This window comes from Pelobates fuscus, chromosome 9 (assembly GCF_036172605.1).
Source record: "Pelobates fuscus isolate aPelFus1 chromosome 9, aPelFus1.pri, whole genome shotgun sequence".
Classification (NCBI taxonomy): Eukaryota; Metazoa; Chordata; class Amphibia; order Anura; family Pelobatidae; genus Pelobates; species Pelobates fuscus.
Genome location: NC_086325.1, coordinates 97804709 through 97825827, shown reverse-complemented (window position 1 = coordinate 97825827; position 21119 = coordinate 97804709). Strand labels below are relative to the sequence as shown.

Below are 21119 nucleotides of genomic sequence, written 5' to 3'. Positions count from 1 at the left end.
AAATCCATTTCTGCACAGTCATCAGATGGAGAAAAAACCTCTGACAGATTGCTGTTTGGATACATGTTGACATATAATCTAAATTCAGGTTCACCCAAAAATGTATTAAAGGACCACTCTAGGCACCCAGACCACTTCAGCTTAATGAAGTGGTCTGGGTGCCAGGTCCTTCTAGGGTTAACCCATTTTTTCATAAACATAGCAGTTTCAGAGAAACTGCTATGTTTATCAATTAGTTAAGCCTTCTCCTATTTCCTCTAGTGGCTGTCTCACTGACAGCCGCTAGAGGCGCTTGCGTGATTCTCACTGTGAAAATCACAGTGAGAGCACGCAAGCGTCCATAGGAAAGCATTATGAATGCTTTCCTATGTGACTGGCTGAATGCGCGCGCAGCTCTTGCCGCGCGTGCGCATTCAGCCGACGGGGAGGAACGGAGGCGGAGAGGAGGAGGAGAGCTCCCCGCCCAGCGCTGGAAAAAGGTAAGTTTTACCCCTTTTCCCCTTTCCAGAGCCGGGCAGGAGGGGGTCCCTGAGGGGGGGGGGGGGCACCCTCAGGGCACTCTAGTGCCAGGAAAACGAGTATGCTTTCCTGGCACTAGAGTGGTCCTTTAATGTTATCATGGTTCTATATACGTCGGTCACTTGCCCTAGCTTTCGCATCACAAAGAGTTCCAGAGAGTGAATTAGAATAACAATTATTATTATAGCGCTAAAATGTTCCACAGCACAGTACAATAAGAAACAAGACAAACATTTAATTCTAACAAAACGTGTATGACATACAAGAACAGCATGTTAAGGTGGCCATTTTATCTATATCTTGGACCTGGAACCTTTCAAGTGATTATTCGCTTGAACAAGGACATAAATGGACACCTGTGATCCACCAAACATTATGGTCACAATCACCAATCCTGTCCATCCCTCCCCAATCTACACCATTCAGTCATACAGTTTGCTAGTATATGTTATGAAACCAATATAATACCTACTGCAGTACCATCTTGAATTATTGCTAGTCCTTGAGATAGTCAAATTACTTACTTTGGCAAACCTCAAAGCAAATAAGCTAAACTGAATGCTAGATCTACACAATATTCTATTCAACTGGATTTTCTGTGGAAATATGAATTGTCATGGTTGGGATTATACTCAATGTTCCTGTCAAACTAAATCTATCTGAACCATTCTGACTGCAACTCCCTTCTTTTTTCAAATCCATCCAATTCTGAATAAATAGGTTTATAAACGTAAAGGAAACCTTACTGGTACCAAGATGGTTATGTCTGTAAAGAAGCCCACTGCTCTCAACTGAAGTAACTATCTAACTATATAAGGGATCTGCGGCTTAGGTAGACAAGAAGTACCATTCTACATGTAAAATCAGAAATATTTTCAAGAGTCTTATGGGTTAACTTCAACCATCACAACCACTACAGCCTGCTGTAATGTTTATTAGATTCGTTCATTTCTTTTTGTATGAATGCTAATTTGTCTGGATTTTGGGCAATTTCTTCATTCGCACAAATGAATGAGTGAATTGTATTTTCAACTAAAAGCATGAAAAATGAAGTGCCTGTGAATGAAAATGTGTTAATTCGTTCATCTAATCACAGGGAGGACGCTACCAGCTCCCTTCTTGTAATTAGCATGGTCTGCAACAGATTGTATATTCTATCTATATGATTTTACCCCCTCCAGCAATAAGGAGCAATATGGACCTCTGCTTCATTGCCTGTTCTAACCCACTGAAAGGAGCTGTGCTTAACCAACGTGAAGGGAAAAAACCCTAATAAAGCCCCATTTATGAGCCTGACTGCAGCACAATAGATCTTTAAGTGTACAGTGCATGGCTTTTGCTCATGGAAACAATGTTTTTTTAGATTGTGTGGTAAAGTGGATCTGATCACAGAATCTAAGATTAGATAGTAGTCAGTGTGACTCTGTAAATCACACCTGTACCACTCTAGTAGCACAGGAGATGAGCTAACACAGTCTTAGCTTACAGTGCTGTATTAGGGATAGGAATGATGGAATTAACACTCTCTTTTGTTTGTGGCTCTATAAGATTTATTTGCAATGAGGCTTCACTATATACTTTCTATCTCAAATTAAAATCAGTCTAATCAGATATTAGTTTTGAAGTGAGAACTTCATTCTTTTGGAGTCACCCTGCACTTAGTGTATTTGGTACTTAGTGCTCTGCCTGTGTCCAAATCCCTCTAGTACTGTTTGTGTGTAACTGTCTGTCAGTAGAGATATGGAAATAATGCTTAAAAGGAAACAAAGTTGTTCTCCTAGTACTATAGTAATCTACATTGCTCCCCTCCATGGCGGCCCCTGCCCATTCCCCCGTTGTGCTGGAAGGGTTAATAACCCTTCTATCACTTACCTGACATTAACGTAATGCGCATGCACGGTGAGTGTTCCGCTCGCATTAGGACTACCACATAGGAAATCATTGCACACTGCACCACCAGAGATCATCATGGGAATGGGGAATATATATATATATATATTTTTGTATTACTATTATTATTTTTTTATTATTATTATTTTTATTTATTTTTTAAGACTTTTTTATGTAATAAAGTCTCTATACAAACACTACACTACGATATGCACACTATACATGGATGAGCAGGTGTAACCAGGGAGGGGAGCTGTGAATTTTTTTTACACAGGGTGCCAAAAAGCCTAAGGCCGGCTCTGCTCTGCTCTGCTCTGCAACTGTCATTACATTGAGCAATAACACAAATGATATGAAATGACTTTCTAGATAATTGCTTGTTAATGTAAAGAAAAAATCTATAAATAGATTGCAGACACAATTTAAAATGATCAAAATACAAAAGCTTCTAAGAAATTTATCATTCTTAATGTTCTGATTTTGTTTCTTGTGCTTTTGTGCTTTTCTGTGTGGTTTTGCAAAGCACTAAATATATACTATGTATATCCTATTAACAGACATCCCAAGTTTCCCGGAATTTATGGGAGACTCCCGCATTTTGAATGCAGCTCCCTGACACCCACAAATCACATACCATATCCTGGAAATCACACAATCTAACAGTGTGTGTGTGTGTTTCATTTACATCACTACAATGACAGAATACTCAGATGTCATTTCCCACTGTTTCTAACACTTTAATACTCACAGTCTAAAGCTCGTAATCAATGACATCACTCATGTTTAATGTTTCACTTCCTAGAAAGCTGATATACGACTATTTATAGATACATTCCACCCACAAGATGTGTGTATCTCACAGGGATGAGAGCATATTTCTTCATTATTCTTTTGGGAAAATCCTTTACAGCAGGTTAAACCAGTCCACAGCTACAATGACTATACGTAACCCCTGAACTGTTGAGCCTTAATGAGATTGTATCCTCCCTGGGAAAAAACTATTTAGTACTTTTAAGTATCTTCAGTACAAGACTGTGTTCAGTGTTTTTTTCAGTGCCCCTTTTTAGAAAGAATATTTTGGACCCAAAGCTGTTTCCGTTCCTTAAGTCTGAGTGTAAAACATCTGCACAGCAATAATACTCACAATAATGAGTCTTTAACCCCTTAACACCATATTGCGTTCTGTACCATCATGCTTTTATTGAGCTTAAGATCCCTTACGGCGGCATAGAACAGCGTTACGGTTTTGCCCGCTTGGTCACAGTGGCGGGCTAGTATAAGGAAGGTTAAGGGGGTAACGGGCCTGCGTAGGGAAGAGAAGAGTAGTGAGTTGACTGTTTAATATGGTTGGTTATCTGTTGGTAAGAGGTTGGTGGTTTTCGAGCTTGTTGGTAGCTCAGAACCAGGGTGGTGTAGGGGTATCAAGGTGGAAAATGATGGATCTTGTTTATGTTATACTTACGTATTGTTATACCATGTTATGTTATATATGATGGGTCATTGCCTTGTGATCTGATATGTGGGGAAGTGATAATGTTGGATGGCTGAGGATTTGGGAGTGGGCAATGACTTTAAAAGTTATTTATATATTATTGTTGTTATCATTATTATTTTTATTTTGAATATAATAAATAAAAGCTGTGGACATATTGACCCATACCTAAGAGTGTCAGTGTTTCATTAGGGGTGGGTTGGTATAAGGTAGTAGACAGCTTCTCCAGCCCATATGGCGACAACGCACCTGTCAATTTCTGAGCAAGACAACACATAGAATTCAAAGTTGAGTTGTGATACAGGGGTTAAAGCGATATGAGTATAGATAAGACAGGATAGAACATAGACACCATTCTTGCAGTGGGTCATAAATATCTTATGGGAAGATCACAGAGGGAGGGAGGAGAGAGAGGGATAAAAAAAAAACCAAGTGAACAGTGCAGAAAATGGTGCTAGAAGGGGGGAGTAGTAATATAAGGAATGCCTGAATTCCCATCCAAGACTTACAGGATATGCATGAAGGCCTATATTTGGGCTTTTGGTTGTATTTATATGTATATTATATGTACTTGTGTATAGTGTCTATGTTCTTGTGTACAGGGCCGGCCTTAGGGGTGTGCGAGCTGTGCGGCCGCACAGGGCGCCATGCCAACAGGGGCGCCGGGCAACCGACAGCTCGCACAACCAGGTCCTGCCCTACCTCAGAGCGCCCTTATGGGTGAAATATTGCGCCCTGGCCGGCCCTTACAGAGTGCGCTCTGCTTTGGTATTGGCCGGTGAGGTTATTGAGGACCTCCCTCACCGGCCCGTTTGGATGATGGGAGCGAGCAGTGAGCGCTTTGATTCTGCCCTCCTCTCGCGAGCTCGGCATTCGGAGTGTTGCCGCGGCAACGCTCATACTATCAACGCAGAGCTCGCGAGAGGAGGGCTCCTGTTCTGCAAGGTTCAGAACTTCAAGAGCTGGCAGAGACCGCTGGACCACCAGGTCATTAGTATTCCCCCATTGCTGTCCAAAAGGTATGCAAGAGGGAGGGGGCAGACATTAATTTAAGAAAACAAAACCTAAAATTGCTCTCCCACCTCCTAATTTAAAGCCTTATGTCACCCCCTCCTACCCACAAATCATCACTATCCCACCCATACTGTGTTAACTACACACACTCTATAACACACTACATAATCTACTCACACACAACGCCCCCAGTAAACACTGTATGTTCTCTACACACATACACACTAGATAACTCACAAACACTACAAAATGTAGACACACTATGCTCCCTATACACACACACACACACACACACACACTACATAATGGCATGGCAACTTCAGGGAGATAGGACACTCTTGTTAGAAATTTGTTTTTACTCCTAATGCAAATCTATACATGTGGGAGGAATTCTTCTAGTGTATGTATATATATATATCTCCAAACTTCTGGAATAAAAAGGGAATCATGACATGTCACGAGTCCTTAAGGGGTTACAAATACCAGAAATTGTGTGTACCATAATAAGATAATAAGTACAATTTAACATGATTTCTGAGAGTAATATTTAAATATACATGTATATTAATATGGGATTATTATTATTATTATTATTATTATTATTATTATATGTGTTATTACGCCTATAACATTTACAAATGTATTAATATACGTGTATATGCATGATATGCCCAGAAATCACATTAATACGTAACACCTATGTAATGGAGGCTTAGCACTTTTTACAAGATGGACGAGGGCATGTGACCATGGAGGGGCGCTGTGAATATTTTTCGCACAGGGCGCCTAAAGGCCTAAGGCCGGCCCTGCTTGTGTATACTTGTATATATGCACAACTTGTGTATATGTACATGAGTGTGAGTGTGTACGTGTGTCTGTGTATACTGGATATGGGCCTTCATGCATATCCTGTAACTCTTGGATTGGAATGCAGGCCTTGTGTATTGTATAAATTGCCCCCCAGCAGCAGCACCCCATTTATGCATGTTCAGTTTAGTACAGCCCCCTGGTTTTATATATATATAAATACAGGGCCTATTTAGCCTTGTACTGCAGAGAGCCCCAGGTGAAATTTGTTCCTCTAGTAAATTGGTTAATCTTATAAGAGACATTAGGCTGTTAGAGCAGGACCTGCCAGATATGGGGTATATTGACGTTGCGGCAGACTTATGCAATGTCTGATCATATAATGTAACTAAACCCCCAGTATTTATGCCTAGATTAGGTTGTTTTTTTTTCAGCTAATAAAATCTGTCAACATTGAAGTTGCTGTTTAGTGGATAGGTGAGTGCGCTGGATCTGGTGTATTGTATAAATTGGCCTCCAGCAGCACCCCATTTATGCATGTTCATGTGAGTGCAGCCTCCTGGTGTCATATATATATAATCCACGATCCTGCACTCACATTTGTAGTATAAGCTCTACGGCGCTCTTTCAGCCAAATCAACATAAATCTCCACAATGGAAGGGACACGCTGGGCTTTTTGAAGAAAATCATTCGTTTTTTTAATAACACATGGCTTACAGCAAATCGACGTTTCAGTCCATCATAGGACTTTCATCCTGAGATTTTAGAGGTATACATTTGTTAATTGGGAGGTATACATTTGATTGTTCACTTTCAATATACAATTTGTTCAATTAAACTTTAGTGTGCAAAAAAATATTCTTCCAAGAATCCAGCAAATGTTGAAGATACATTGTGTTACATGTATTGACATATTTTCTAAATCAAACAAATGTTTTACAGTTTTATGATCGTGATGATTCTATATAAACATTTACAGCACTGGAGTAATGGATACATGGATCGCAAGTTTAATTTTTAGGGCACATGTTTCCTAAAGTGCTCAGTGAAGCCAAGGAAGCTATCTATGTCTACCTGGCTATACTCAATAAGTGTGTCATCCATTATTTCAGAGCAGATCACAAAGAAAAAGAAAACATCAGGAATATTGGGCCTATTGTAATGCATGGACATGGAGCTTCAGCTTCTATAGCCGCTATGTTAACATGGCCTCGAACGTCAGAAAATTATGCAGCAAATTTGTCAAATTGTAATAATTATGTTTACTTTGCTTTCTTTATCCTGCTGTTCTGCCACAAAATGAAATGGAGCTTGTTATATATATTTTTTAAATAAAATGTCAAGATACCAACTGGAAAAAAAAGAAAGGAAGTAACCAGAAATAAAATATTTGTGAAGTCTGTTACTAATCTATTCTCCCATAATTGTTTCAAGATAAGTGGGAAGGTAAGCAGTGGGGGGTTTCACACCTGATCTGTGAAACAATTGTCGGGAATCGTGTTGCTATTTGCTGTGCATTTATTTTCAGTTCACAGTGTTCTTATGAAATCTGAGATTGTGGCAGCACAAATGTACGATCAGTTAGATTTTCTATCTTTTTTTCCCCCTAAATATGGTTGAGCAGTTTGCTGTATAGGGAAAGCTTTAGCAGCACAATTCCCAATCAATTCTAGCTGCAGCATAGGTGACCTTGATGTCACAGACAGGGCTGGATATGATTTAGGGTAATTTCTAAGGAGTCTTTCTACACCTGTTATTCTTCCTGTCATTCGCCAACAATTTACCATTTTATCATTTTTCTTTTTAAAGTTGCATTGTAATCCTCCCTTCAAACCCAGTCAAAAGATATATTGTGACACAGTAGAAGTAACTTTGTCTCACTATTTTTCCTCAGCCTGATTAAGCTTGACACAAGGCACAGCTACAACCGTCAAGCCTTTTCATCTCCCCCAGCCATCACGAGTGACAGCTGTAGGGAAATGAACTTGTTCTATGGAGGATTCCTTGGTCTCATGGAATCCTCCATTAACCTCAGCACTGATGTCGTCTCCTGGCAGATGAAGTGCTAAGAGCTGTAGTGGAGTGACAGGAAGACAATGACAGTACCCGTGAGGGACAGGTTCAGGTGAGTAAATATCTCCTTTGCCTGCCCTCCTAGCCACTGGATCCCGAAGCAGCTATGTCAACGTTGGAGGTCTTTGCAATTTATGCAAAGACCACAGACACTGATCTGCTTTAACTTATATATGTTATTGCTATGTCTGCAGCTCTTTTGATTATTCTGTTGTTAATGTTGATCAGTTGCACATATGTTTTTTATGATTTATGGCCTGTTTAGATGTTGGGGTACTCCCAGATTAAATAAAAAAAAAAAAGAAATGAAATAGATCTACTTAACTTATTTCTCTGGCACCAATCTCAGCTGATCCAATGCTTCCCCAGAGGGATGCATGGTGTGTGTGGGGGGAACTAGTGCCCATGCATGCCAATCACCATGCTTTGCCAATCAGTATCTCCTTGAGTAAACATTGACTCAATGCATCTCTAATCTTGATGCAGATTGTGGAGACACAAAACATCGGTCCTGCAATCTCTACAGGACTGCAACAAGGAAGACCCTAGTGGTTGTCAGAGTGACAGACACAACATGTGGTGTTACACAGCAATATGAGCACTGCCTTTGCTCAGACAAAAATGCAGAGCTGGAGTGACAGTCTTTTTTACTCAGAACTACTACATTAAGGTGTAGTGGTTCTGGTGTTTAGACTGTCGATTTAAACTTGGGAAACCCCACATTCATTCTCAAACATTAGCCTCAGATCAATTTTAAGCTATAGCACTAAAATGTAAATGTAATCCCAGGACATCAGTACTTGCATCAGGATTTGTGTTACCTGCATTTCATATGCCCACCTTTCTATTTGTAATCACTAGGTAGAACCAGTTACAGAGGCCATTATGGAATACCCTGTTATACCTGAGTTTTCCTTTTCCATTAAAAGTAAAATCATTGGGGCTCTTGATTGAAGATATGCTGCTGGCAGTAACCCAATCCCGTGATAGCTCTACCTACTCTATAAAAAACAAACACGTGGTTTAAGTCAAGATCTAGATGTCGTGGGGAAACTACTGAAATAAAGTTAACAAAAGCGGAGGGCTGTTAAGATAAACAGTTAAGATTATGCATAAAGTATGAATTACTGTAAATACTGCAACTTTTACTATTCACCTCCAACCACACTAGCATGGGTAGAAGTTGAAGATGCAGGAACATTCCATCCTACTCAGTGCTAATAACGATTGTGAGTGACCAAAAGCCCCACTACTATTGCATCCAAATTATTGCCCAAGCTACTTTTTTCTGCTACTCTTTGCATTTCTTCCATCTCTGACCATGACCACTATTCTGTTCTCTCTCCTTTTATTTCTTCTTCTAAAGCCCCTCTTTTCTCTCCTATTTATCAATACCTTCACCTATCTTATAGCCCTCCAGCTCACCATTGTTTTTTTTTTTACTGTTGACTTTATCTTTATTATAGTAAGTTCCGAGATAAACTAGACACTGAGGACTTTATTTTTTTTTTAAAAATTCACACCAATGATATGCTACAGCAAACGGGGTTAACTGGTTACAAGAAAAGGCTTGAGAACACTGAGTTCGCACAGTAACCATTAAGTTAATTCAACTCAACAAGAGGTGTTACAGTTTGCCAACCTGTAATGGAGATTTGTTTAATTTGCAAAGGTAGATTAAACAGCAGCGACTATATGTTTCACTGATTCCAAACATGTCCAACAGCTCAGTAGGCCTCCAGCATAAAGGTACCTCTTAACTGTGAGGCTCTGAACGATGGACCCCAGTTGTCTGGCTACAGCTGCTTCTCCAATTCCCCCTTCTTTGTAGTAAAGCTCTCCACTTTTTAAACAAAACCATAAGTTGTGAATTACAAAAGACCAATGAACACAAGCCAACCATGGACTGTATAGTTCCAACCTTGGGGTCTTACCAGCATGCATTGGTTCTAGTCTACAAGTTGGTGCAGTACTTATAAGTGTTCTACCACAAAGGGTGTCTGCAGAAATGCAGGGTGACATCTAAAACATGGTGCCTGTCCATACTCATTTGCATTTTGGGAATTCTGGGATAATTGTGGAAACATGATTTCTCAGAATTGCAGACTTTTTCCAAAGTCCATATTGAGATATGTAGATGATATGCAAAAGTGAAATCTGAATTTGTATCAATTAGAGGAGAGTTTATCATATGTTTGCTCCTACCACAAATTTTTCAATTTGTATATTATGCAGTTATCCACTCTTATCACTCGAACAATTCAATACAAATTTATTCATCTAAAAATGTTTAAATACATTATAAATACATTATTGTTTTTTCATATTTTACAAATAAATTATTGTTTTTTCATATTTTATAAATAAATTATAGTTTTTTTTCTACATCATGTCCTCCATGGTCTTCGCTACTTCAAACAGCTGCATGATCTTAGTCGATGATACACATCCTTCACGCAGTATTGTGACAATGCCTAAAAAGGAGATGTGAACAATTTTAATATATTCCACAAAACAATACATTACTAAGGACACATTTCATGTGCAAAAACTTTGGTACAATTATATGAGGAGGAAAATACATACACACATTTTAAATTAAAATGCATCTGCTACTGATATCAAAAATGAAAAAGCATCATTAACAAAATGAAAAAAAAAATTGTAAATACATTTTTATATTCAGTTTAAAAATAAGACATTTTCTAGACACCGAATGATAAATCCTGGCATTTTCTACTGATGTACATGAAATCTCCTATACTCAAATCTTAGTGTGCCACTACCACATTGAATTCTGGGCAGTGATTGGTTGAATGCAGTTCTTAAAATATACTTAATAAGTATCAGTATTAGAATGGGGATTTAAATCTGACAAGTCATTAAAATAAATATTACTCAACTTAGCTAGAAGTGTGCATACCTCCCTAGTAAAGATTAAAACCTAGACATTTATAAAGTGCTGATGAAGTTAAAGGAAAACATTAACCTAATGTGCCTTAGAAATGTTACTTTCAAACCTTTAAGGTCAAAATAGCTCAACAGGAAATATTCTCTAAGTCAACTATGCTTCCAGTTTGGCTACTTTGGCCTTACATTTTAATTAACACTTTTAATTAACACTTTAGTAAATAATCCCGTGTGCCTCATTCCAAAGAAAACTTGAAGAACACTACACTAGCAAACTTAACACTGACCAACGGAAGCTTTTTTACATTTACATGTATTTATAATAACGCCTTGAATGTCCAACACAATCTAAAGATACCATAAGACGAAGTAGAGACTGTCTTATTCTGTCTTTGTCTTATGGTAAAGCCTGAGGTTGACAAAAAGCAGAGCTATGCCGTCAACTTTTTCCAATCCCTATAGCAGTCACAAATGACGGCTGTGAGATTCAGGCTCTTTCTATGTGTCGGCCCAAGTGTTGTACTCTTGTGCAAGTTTTTTTTAATATTATTGGCCCTCACAAATGGGTGGGGTTGGGGGGGACAATAGGTCACCTGTTATTTTATTTAAAGCCCCCACCCGCAGCCAGTGGGTGGGAGTTGGGGGGGGGACACTAACAAGGTCCCTCCATTTGTTTTATTTTAATCGCTACTACCCGTGTGCCACATTATTTCTTCACTGCTTTATTTTTATTTTATTTTTTTAATTGGCCCACCACAGTGACTTTGGGACCTGTGTTAGGTCCCCTTTTATTGGATAAGTGACTGAGAAACAATAGCTGCGCAGTAGCTCATCTTCCACTGCCTGCTTACTGATTAGTTGACATGCCCCTACCTACGACAAAGCAGGCAGAATCATGAAGCAGGAATTAAAACTCCCTTATTAGTAATATTACGAATTATTTTTTTTTACTTAGTATTAGTAAGTTAGCTGAGAGATCAAAATTTAAAAAAGGAAAGGTTTTTAATAATTATGATCTTTTATCTTCTTAGATAGCTCCCTAATCCTTATGTAGTATTGCAATAAGGATACCTACTCAGTCCTCTAATTTGGTACCTTTGAATATGGCAATCCTGAAAGGATACCAATTTAGGAAGGTATCTGCTAATTGGCTGCAAGATGAAAACACGCATAGCCCAATTTCATACGTCTGAATGTTAGTCTGAATCGAAAATAATTACTGATTTTAATGTGAAAACAAATGTACAAATGGACTAAATTAGTTTCAAAGAAATAAACTTTTTCTTGTCTGAATGTATTCGGACAAAACAAAAATTCAGCAGAGCTCCTGCTGGCTCAAGCAAGCTATTGAAATTAAATCTCTTTTTCCAAGAAGTTTTTACGAAGGTCGTAAAGAAGTAAGTAGAAGTATAGATGAGGGTGTTGCAGTGGATGTGATCTACTTGGATTTTGCCAAGGCATTTGATACGGTTCCTCGCAATAGGTTAGTCTTCAAACTAAAATAAATTGGTCTAGATGAATATTCTTGTTGTTGGGTAGAACATTGGCTTAAGGATAGAGTACAACGAGTTGTCATTAATGGTACATTTTCATGCTGGACAAAAGTGGTAAGTGGTGTCCCTCAGGGTTCTGTTTTGGGATCGCTTTTATTTAACATATTTATAAATGATCTTGAAATAGGCATTGAAAGCCATGTATCAGTGTTCGCAGATGACACAAAACTTTGTAAAGTAATAACATGTGAGCAGGATATTGCTTTGCTGCAGATGGATTTGGATAGATTGGGGGACTGGGCACTAAAATGGCAGATTAAATTTAATGTAGAGAAATGCAAAGTTATGCCCTTCGGGGTAAAGAATGCACAAGCAATTTACACCCTAAATGGTAGTGAATTAGGGATAACCACACACGAGAAGGATTTGGGAATTGTTATAGACAACAAATTAAACAGCAATATGCAATGTCAATCTGCAGTTGCTAAGGCCAGTAAGGTTTTGTCATGTATAAATAGGGGCATAAATTCTCGGGATGAAAATATAATTTTGCCTCTATATAAATCACTGGTAAGACCACACCTTGAATATGCTGTGCAATTTTGGGCACCTGTTCTAAAGAAAAATATCATGGCACTAGAAAAGGTGCAGAGACGAGCTAAAAAATTGATAAAAGGAATGGAGCAAAACGAAGAAAGGTTAAAAAATGTAAATCTGTTTAGTTTGGAAAAACGGCGCCTGGGAGGGGATATGATAACATTATACAAATATATTTGGGGCCAGTACAAACTTTTATCTGGAAATCTATTCATAAACAGGGCTATACATAGGACACGAGGTCACACATTTAGGCTGGAAGAAAGGAGATTTCATCTGAGGCAAAGAAAAGTTTTTTTTTTACAGTAAGAGCAATAAAGATATGGAATTCTCTGTCTGAAGAGGTGTTTTTTTCAGAGTCTATACAGATGTTTAAACTGCAATTGGATAAATACTTGCAAAAACATAACATACGGGGATATAATTTCTAATTAGTGGGGTAATAGCTGCTTGATCCAATGAGACATCTGACTGCTATTTTGGGGTCAAGAAGGATTTTTTTCCTAGTTTGTTGCAAAATTGGAAGCGCTTCAGACTAGGTTTTTTGCCTTCTATGTAACTATGTGTAAGTCACATGCAGGGGATGTGTGGCTAGGGCTGCATAAACAATAAACAAAGTGATTTAACTACAAAATGGCAGAGAATTGAGCAGTGAGACTGGAGGGGCATGATCTATACACCAAAACTGCTTCATTATGCTAAAGTTGTTTTTGTGCCTATAGTATCCCTTTAAGTAAATAAAGAATGCACTTTGGAGTTAAGACCAACAAGTATTCCTTTAAACCAGATACATCTTTATTTCATATGATCAATACCAAAATCATACTCCTCTCACAGAAGGAGCAAAGGGAGAATATAATGAGGGCTGACATACTGTATTTTGGGAATTATAAGACTTTATATAAGTACATCAAGGCATTTCTTAGTTAATACAACTCACCTTCATCTATCTTCAAGCAGTTTACTACAGTAGATCCTACAACTTCATTGGAAGTTCCATCACAAAGAACTGCATCGAGCTTGTCACTCAGACGTCTGAGAGAGAAAATGTACAAGATGGAAATAGTATTACTAAAGGTTCTAGCATTCCTTGCATCATCTCTTATACCATAAAGACCCACTTGTTCCATCAATTAGTTTAAAAATAATAAACGTTTATGTTACGTACGATATAACCATGTCATGGTGAGTGCTGTCAGACTCTCCACTTGGATTGGCCGAGGTAATAGCTATTGGGCCTGTTATATCAGTGAGGTGAGAAGTGACAGTGTGATCGGGAACCCTTATCATGATAGACTGATGTGTCCCAACTTGGCCATATGCAGGACCTACACCTAAGAGAAAGAAAAAGCAATGATTACACATCCAGACACAATCACTTCAAACTGAATTAAATCACAAGGGCATTTAAAGGAACACTATAGTCACCAAAACAACATTAAATAGCTTAATAAATAAAGACATTTGTGTTTATAGATCATGCCCCTCAGTTCTCAATTCTCTGCCATTTAGGAGTTTAATCACTTTTGTTTCTGTTCATGCCACCCTAGCAACACCTGCCCTGGATTTGACTGACACAGCCTGCATGAAAATAATGGTTTAATTGTCAATCAGATGTTGACTTACTTTAGACGTTCTTATATCCTGCTCTGTAAATTGAACGTTAAAATTGTAACTCCTGCAGGGCCTAGTAAGCTAATAACAATGCAGGAGATAAGAAATGTTTAATTAAACAGAATTCACGATAAATTGTGTATAAGAACAAATTCAAATAGAACACTAACAGCAGTCTGCTCTTTTAAATATCTAGGTATCTTTTGGCTTTCAAATTGAAAAAAATCTCTTCAAACCTTTACCCAATACTAGGTGCCCTGTACAGAAACAAATGTTAAAAGAGCTAAACTGGCTGTCGCTGGAATCCCGACGCACTCTTCATCTCTCCAGCCTTGTGCATAAGAGCATTTTTGGGAAGCTCCCACCCTACCTGAGTAGAATGCTCTCCCCGGCTGTTCCCACCTCCTATAACATCCAATCTAGTACTAGCACGATATTTAGCATACCACAAAACAAAAATAAAGTGGCTCGATCCTCCTTTTCCTACAGAGCACCGCAATTCTGGAATAATCTCAGGGACACAGTCAAATCTTCATTCAATCTAAAATCTTTTAAGAAATCTTTGGCAATATATCTCAATACAGAATGCACCTGTTATGGTTGAATATATTTATTACCTGTTATGTATTAAATTTATATATGTGTGTATATATATAGATATAGTTTGTATATTGAATTTTTTTTTTTTTTTGCAATGTTTTGTGGACAAAGACCCAGGACATACTTGAACCAAGAGAAATTTCAATGGTAAAATATTTTATAAATAAATAAATAAATAAATACATTTGTTAGTTCATTTCGGACTGGAATCATATACATTTTTCATACTTTTGGACTGCATGTGTACATTATGGCTGAAAGAATGCAGAACTAAAAGGTTTCCCTCGGATTAATGGAAATTTGGAAACCCTAGAGACGAATTAAAAATGTAGAGCAAAAACCGGGTCGCAAGAGTATTCTGAGGACAGACAGCAACTGAAATAGCCTGCCCTTTGGTGGGTCCCCGCTGGATTTAGCTCAACTTGTGCCATTACAGAGAGAACATATCTGAAGCATATCAGACTGGTCCCACCGATACGGGCAGTCCAGATCCGAAATGCCAGCAAGTTCCCTCTGCACGAGAGACACAGCAACCCCAGGCGATCGTTTCAGCCTTGTTAGGCATCATCAGTGAGGCATAGCTGATATCTCTCTAGGCACCGTGAGCAAGGGGTCCACGTCTGGATTACCCTTTAAACTTATGGAGAGAAAAAACGGGTCGCAAGAGTAACACATACACTGTAACTAAGTTAAATCTTCAGACATTGTTAAGGAGCTATAAAGTTTCGACTATAATATCTCTGGACTTCAAATAGAATCAAGTTTACTAAACAAACAAATGATACCTAACAAACAGTATGCAGTATTTGAGAGCAGTGGAACATGCCGTGTAAGTTTGATTTAAAATGTGCGTGTGTGTATGGATAAGAAGCATGAGGTTGTCTGTCTCCATGCCTAAGGCCGTATGGTGAAGCTTTGCTTACCCAATTTCTTCAGCCACTCCCCTTTCTGGACAATGCAGCTGATTCCCCCAGGGTAAACTAAGTCCATGAACCTCCAGAGAAGGGGGCTGAATGGAGGATTAATCGCTCTCAGCTGATCGAGGTTAGAAATACAGATGCAGACTGGCTTTTCTGTAGGTCGTTCCTGTAAAGGGATGATTGAAATGTCAACTGACTTAGTAATTAAATTAAAACATGCATCAAATTAAATCTGAATGGCAGATCTGAGGCTAAAACAGCTGATTTGGAGAAATTCTCAAATGGCTATAGTCACAGCCTGGCTATATGAGCCTCAGTTTTGCCATTCAGATTTAATTTGATAACATTATATGTTTAGTGAATAACCCTGCAAATATGCAACTAATTAGAGCAAATCACTGTTTTAATGCCATTATAAATGTAGGACACATAGAGAGGCGTACCTAGGATATATGGAAAACTGATTTGAAATGTATTCTGGAATTCCCCAAACCCCTACCTCATTCCCCTTTGTTCCCGCACCCAAACTGTAGATTTTTATTTATTTATCTATCTATTTAGTCTCTCTACAATTTTCCTTAAGCTATTTTGTTAGGGAAATTACAAACACAAACATTCACTTTTATATATATATACACACACACACACACACACACACACACATACTCACATTCATACACACTCACACTCGCACATTTAGTTTTTTATTTTGACTTTCATCCCTGGTATCTAGTGGTTTGCTGCTGGGATCAGTGTATTTAATGATGGTACAGCTGCTTGCAGCTCTGTTCTGTATGTCGGTACATCTGTGTATGCCGGGGCTCGGGTATTGTTACATTCTGGCTCTGTGTTTAGTAACCAAAATTAGCAGCTGTGCAGCCAGAACACAGACTGATTCCATCAGCTCCCTTGATGCCTGCTTAGCAGTCTGTTATGGGGTAACTCAGGCAAATCAGGCACTTGCTGTTTTGCTCTACTTCTGGTATGCAGGTGTCTGTCACCTGGCGATGACGGCTTCACAGCCCACCTTCCACCCCCCATTAACACACTACTGAACACACAAGAGGCATATTTAATCAAGTTATCATTCAAATATATTAACTTAGCTGACAGAGAATTTTACAGTTTGGCCATATTGGCTTTAAATTCACTTTGAATTGGCTGTGAATTCTCACTTCAATGAATAACCTTGAAAGCTACAAAGTAATATAGAGTGAAATAAAGTACTCAAGTCAAATAAATGATAAATATCAGTAAGAGGCAATGGGGAGAGAAAAATCATTAGGAAGCATAAGGAAATGAAAAGTGAAAGAAGAAAAAAAAAAGAAAAAAAAAAACATGAGTAAGCCATTATAGTTTCAACATCTATTTCTGATCTTGTTCCAAAACTGGCAACTCCTCCCTCACCCAACCCAAAACTAAGTGATTTGTAATTGTCCAAAGTGGAAAAATCCACCTTGATTACAAAAATGGCAATTAGATTTTGATCAACAAGCTTTTACCCAGGACCAACATTCCATCTCAGGCATCTAAATATACAGATTTTCAAAAACCCACAATGTGACACCAAAAAATGTAGTTCTCTTGTGCTTGCTCCATGACTTGGTTATAGCACAATATATTAGGAGATTCAACTCTCCCTTGCCCCCTCTGCTAATAATAATTTAAAAAAACACATACAATTTTATAACACCAGTTCTTGAATGTCTTTGAACACTAAGATCAGCCTTAAAGGTGCCTCTACTATTCATGGTTGTATTTCCTATCTCATTAGTTCACCATCACACAAGTATTAAGCAATTGTCTTCTCACCTTAATGGTGTAAATTCTTTTGATGGCATCTGGGTGTTTGCATGAAGCCGCAAGAGCATAGACTGTGTCAGTAGGAATTCCGCAAACGCCTCCATTCTCCAATAACTCTGCAATGGTTCTTACACCACTCGTCCGATGAGACTGAGATAAGATGCATGATGATCCTGAAATGCCTTCCATCCTTTCTCACTCTTGTTTCTGTGTGTAGAAAACAAAAAATTATATCGAAATTATATAGAGAATTATATAGAGAATTATATATGTGATATCTATGCTGGTAAATTATACATTTTCTGATAGGTTTTACTCATCATCTTCATGATGTAACTCGTGTTAACACTATCAGAATTATTCACTAAACTAAGATATGTTGGGAATTAGCCAGAAAATTGCAGCTTTTACTGCATTATATCAAAGATGGCAAATAGCTGAGCTGGGGATTTTTCATTTCCAGTTTGGCTGATTTGCATTAAAATCGGCAAAACAAAATAATTTATATTGTTAAAGAACTATGAGATTGTATATATTATAGGATATTATTATGTATGTTGTATTAGATGATGTTATATTATATATGTTTTCATTATTAAGATATACTAAATGTGTCTATGCATTTTAGATATTTTAAATTGCCTTCAAGCAACACTTTAAGGGCCATAACCACAACCTGCGGTGTATTTACCATGAGGCTGATAAGGCATTTGCCTTGGGCGGCACTTTCAAGGGGGCCACAACAAAAGCGCCCCCAAACGCCCTGACAAATACCTTGCCAGCCTCTTATCTTGGAGGGCAAAGGAGCTGGCCGGCTGGCCACCTCAGGCTGCCCCAGAGGCTGCATTACCTGATGTGGGAGGCGAGGGAGCACTCTCCCCTAAGTAGGGAGATTAGAGCTCCCTTGCCACCTAAATTGACCACACGCTTATGCCTCCGGCAGTTAAAGGATCCCCACTGGACCCCAGGGAAATGAGAATACACCCCAGCACTCCAGCAAAGGTATGTAGGCTGGGTGGATTGAAATAAAACAATTAAAAAATTGTTAGTGTGTGTGTCTGTTGGTGAGTATGTTAGTGTATCTGTGTCTGTTAGTGAGTGTGTTAGTGTGTGTGTCTCTGTTGGTGAGTGTTTGTGTGTCTGTGTCTGTTAGTGAGAGTGTATGTGTCTGTCAAAGTGTGTCATTTGTGTCTGTCAAAGAGTGTGTCTGTTAGTGAGAGTGTGTGTCTTTTAGTGAGTGTGTCTGTCAAAGAGTGTGTCACTAAGAGTGTGTATCTGTCAGTTAATGTGTGTGTCTGTTAGTGAATGTGTGTGTTTGACACTGAGTGTATAAGTGTCTGTTAGTGAGTGTGTATGTGTGTTTGTCAGTGTGCGTCTGTCAGTGAGTATATGTGTGTCTGACAGTGAGTGAGTGTGTGTCCATCAGTGAGTGTTTATGTGTCTTGTCAGTGAGTGTGTATGTGTGTCATTCAGTGAATGCGTGTCTGTCAGTTAGTGTGTATGTGTGTCTATCGGTGAATGTTTATGTGTGTCTGTCAGGTACTGTGCATGTGTATCTGTCAGTGAATGCGTGGGCCAGTTAGTGTGTCTGTCGGTGGATGTGTGTGTCTGTCAGTGAATGTGAGTGTCTGTCAGTGAGTGTGTATGTTTCAGTGAAAGTGTGTGTTGGTTAAACAGTGTGTATGACAATGACTGTGTATCTGTCAGTGAGTGTATGTAAGTGTATGCATCAGTGAAGGCATATGTCTGTCAGGCAAAGAGCGTGTTGGTTTTTAAAAGGAAGTGAAATTTAGAAGGGGGGCAGCACAAAACTAGAATACACCATTGACCACAACAATAAGCTGTAGTGGTTATGGTGCCCAACGTTCCCTGGCATGCCCTCATTGTAAGTAGTCTAACCATTGTAGAATAATTTAACTTCTAACCTGGGGTCCACAGGGTACCACTCTCTACCTCCAAAGCCCAAGTCAAAGAGCCACAGGTTCACTGTCCTGGGCTTATCTGATTGACTTAGCGCAGTAGAGCTATTGGAGATGTGGAATGGCTTCACCTAGACTCAGGTAAGAAATCAAACCATTTTAAAAAGGTTTAATTCCTTACAAAGGCACTATAACCACTACAACACACTGTATTGGTTCTGGTGCTTGGGGTGTTCATTTTAAAGACACCAGACTCTATTGGAATCAGCTCTTTAGTTTTCCAATCAAGCCAGAAGTTAGTAGAAACAGATGACGGCAGCACAATACGTAAACATGATATGCTAAGAGGGCAGAGGTTATTCTGTACTACAGAATGGACACAATATATCAACACTTACAAATAATTATAATTTTACATTTTTCACAGTTTTGTTTTTTTGAAATGGTTTGTTCTTTATGAAGTCTCCTGAGTGTATATTTAATATCAACCGTTACAAAAAGAATTACTTGTAGTATTTAAAGGAACCTACTATTTTTGTAGAAAATTACATTTCAACCTAATAGTAAGTCCAATATTAAAAAAACAACAAAGAAAATATCCCTAAAAACTAAAAAGCTATTTAATAATTCCCACTTTCCTCTTCCAATCGGAACTATAACACCTATTTCCTGAACACAATCATTTTAAATATAGACCTAACATTGCAATATTATATTTAAACTGGAAACCTTCCATAAAACTCCATCAAACTGTTAAATCCTAAGCACTGTTCTGCTTCTAGCACAGTAAAGTATAGAAAATGCCTAAAATGGCTTAATTCCTGCTTTGTGACTTACCTGCTTTGTATAGTGATCTAGAACACCTGCCTGTCTTCACAATTGCACTCTCCAACACAAGTCACTGGTTTATATGTAGAAGAAGAATTTTAAGATGGGTGGAGTAAAACATATTTTCCTCATTACCTTTGTCAGAAAATCATACCTTGCAGTCAAGTATCTGACCAAAAACATTTCCTCATATGTCACTTGTTCGTAATATTAGTGCTATTTTGAACATTGCTATTTTTACACTTTGTCCATTAGTGATGCCATTTAGATATTCCTATTAACTTTCTCCTACAGGGAACATAAACCTCTTCATTAATATTTAGATATATGCAATGTAGGAATATTTTCTTTCCTGATTAATACAATACAGAGCAGGAGAGGTGAGTAATGACATTTTATTTAGGCTTCAATTTACATATGTAACATATTTAAAGGGACACTGTAGGCACTATAACCATTTATTCTCATTGAATTGATCATTGTGTCTGGGGTCCCCTGGCTCTGTCTATCCATTCAGTTGTAAACCATTTTTGAGCAGTTAAACATTAAAAGTGGGTCCCCGACTTTCCTTATTCTCACTCCCACTGGAGGTGTAACTAAGGCATTTCTGTGTAGCCACAGCAATTCATAGCGACAACA

General features: G+C 38.3%; 1 protein-coding gene across 1 annotated transcript; it reads right to left on the bottom strand.

Annotated features, from left to right (window-relative positions):
* Positions 1-10178: 10178 nt before the first annotated feature.
* LOC134573664 (threonylcarbamoyl-AMP synthase-like) lies at positions 10179-20525 on the bottom strand. The gene is made up of 6 exons (XM_063433445.1): positions 20490-20525; positions 17743-17940; positions 15934-16096; positions 13965-14130; positions 13737-13831; positions 10179-10270 (listed from the first exon to the last, which is right to left on the bottom strand). The coding sequence occupies exons 2-6, from the start codon at positions 17920-17922 to the stop codon at positions 10179-10181; spliced, it is 696 nt and encodes a 231-aa protein (XP_063289515.1). The 5' UTR covers positions 17923-17940; positions 20490-20525.
* Between the last annotated feature and the right edge of the window lie 594 nt (positions 20526-21119).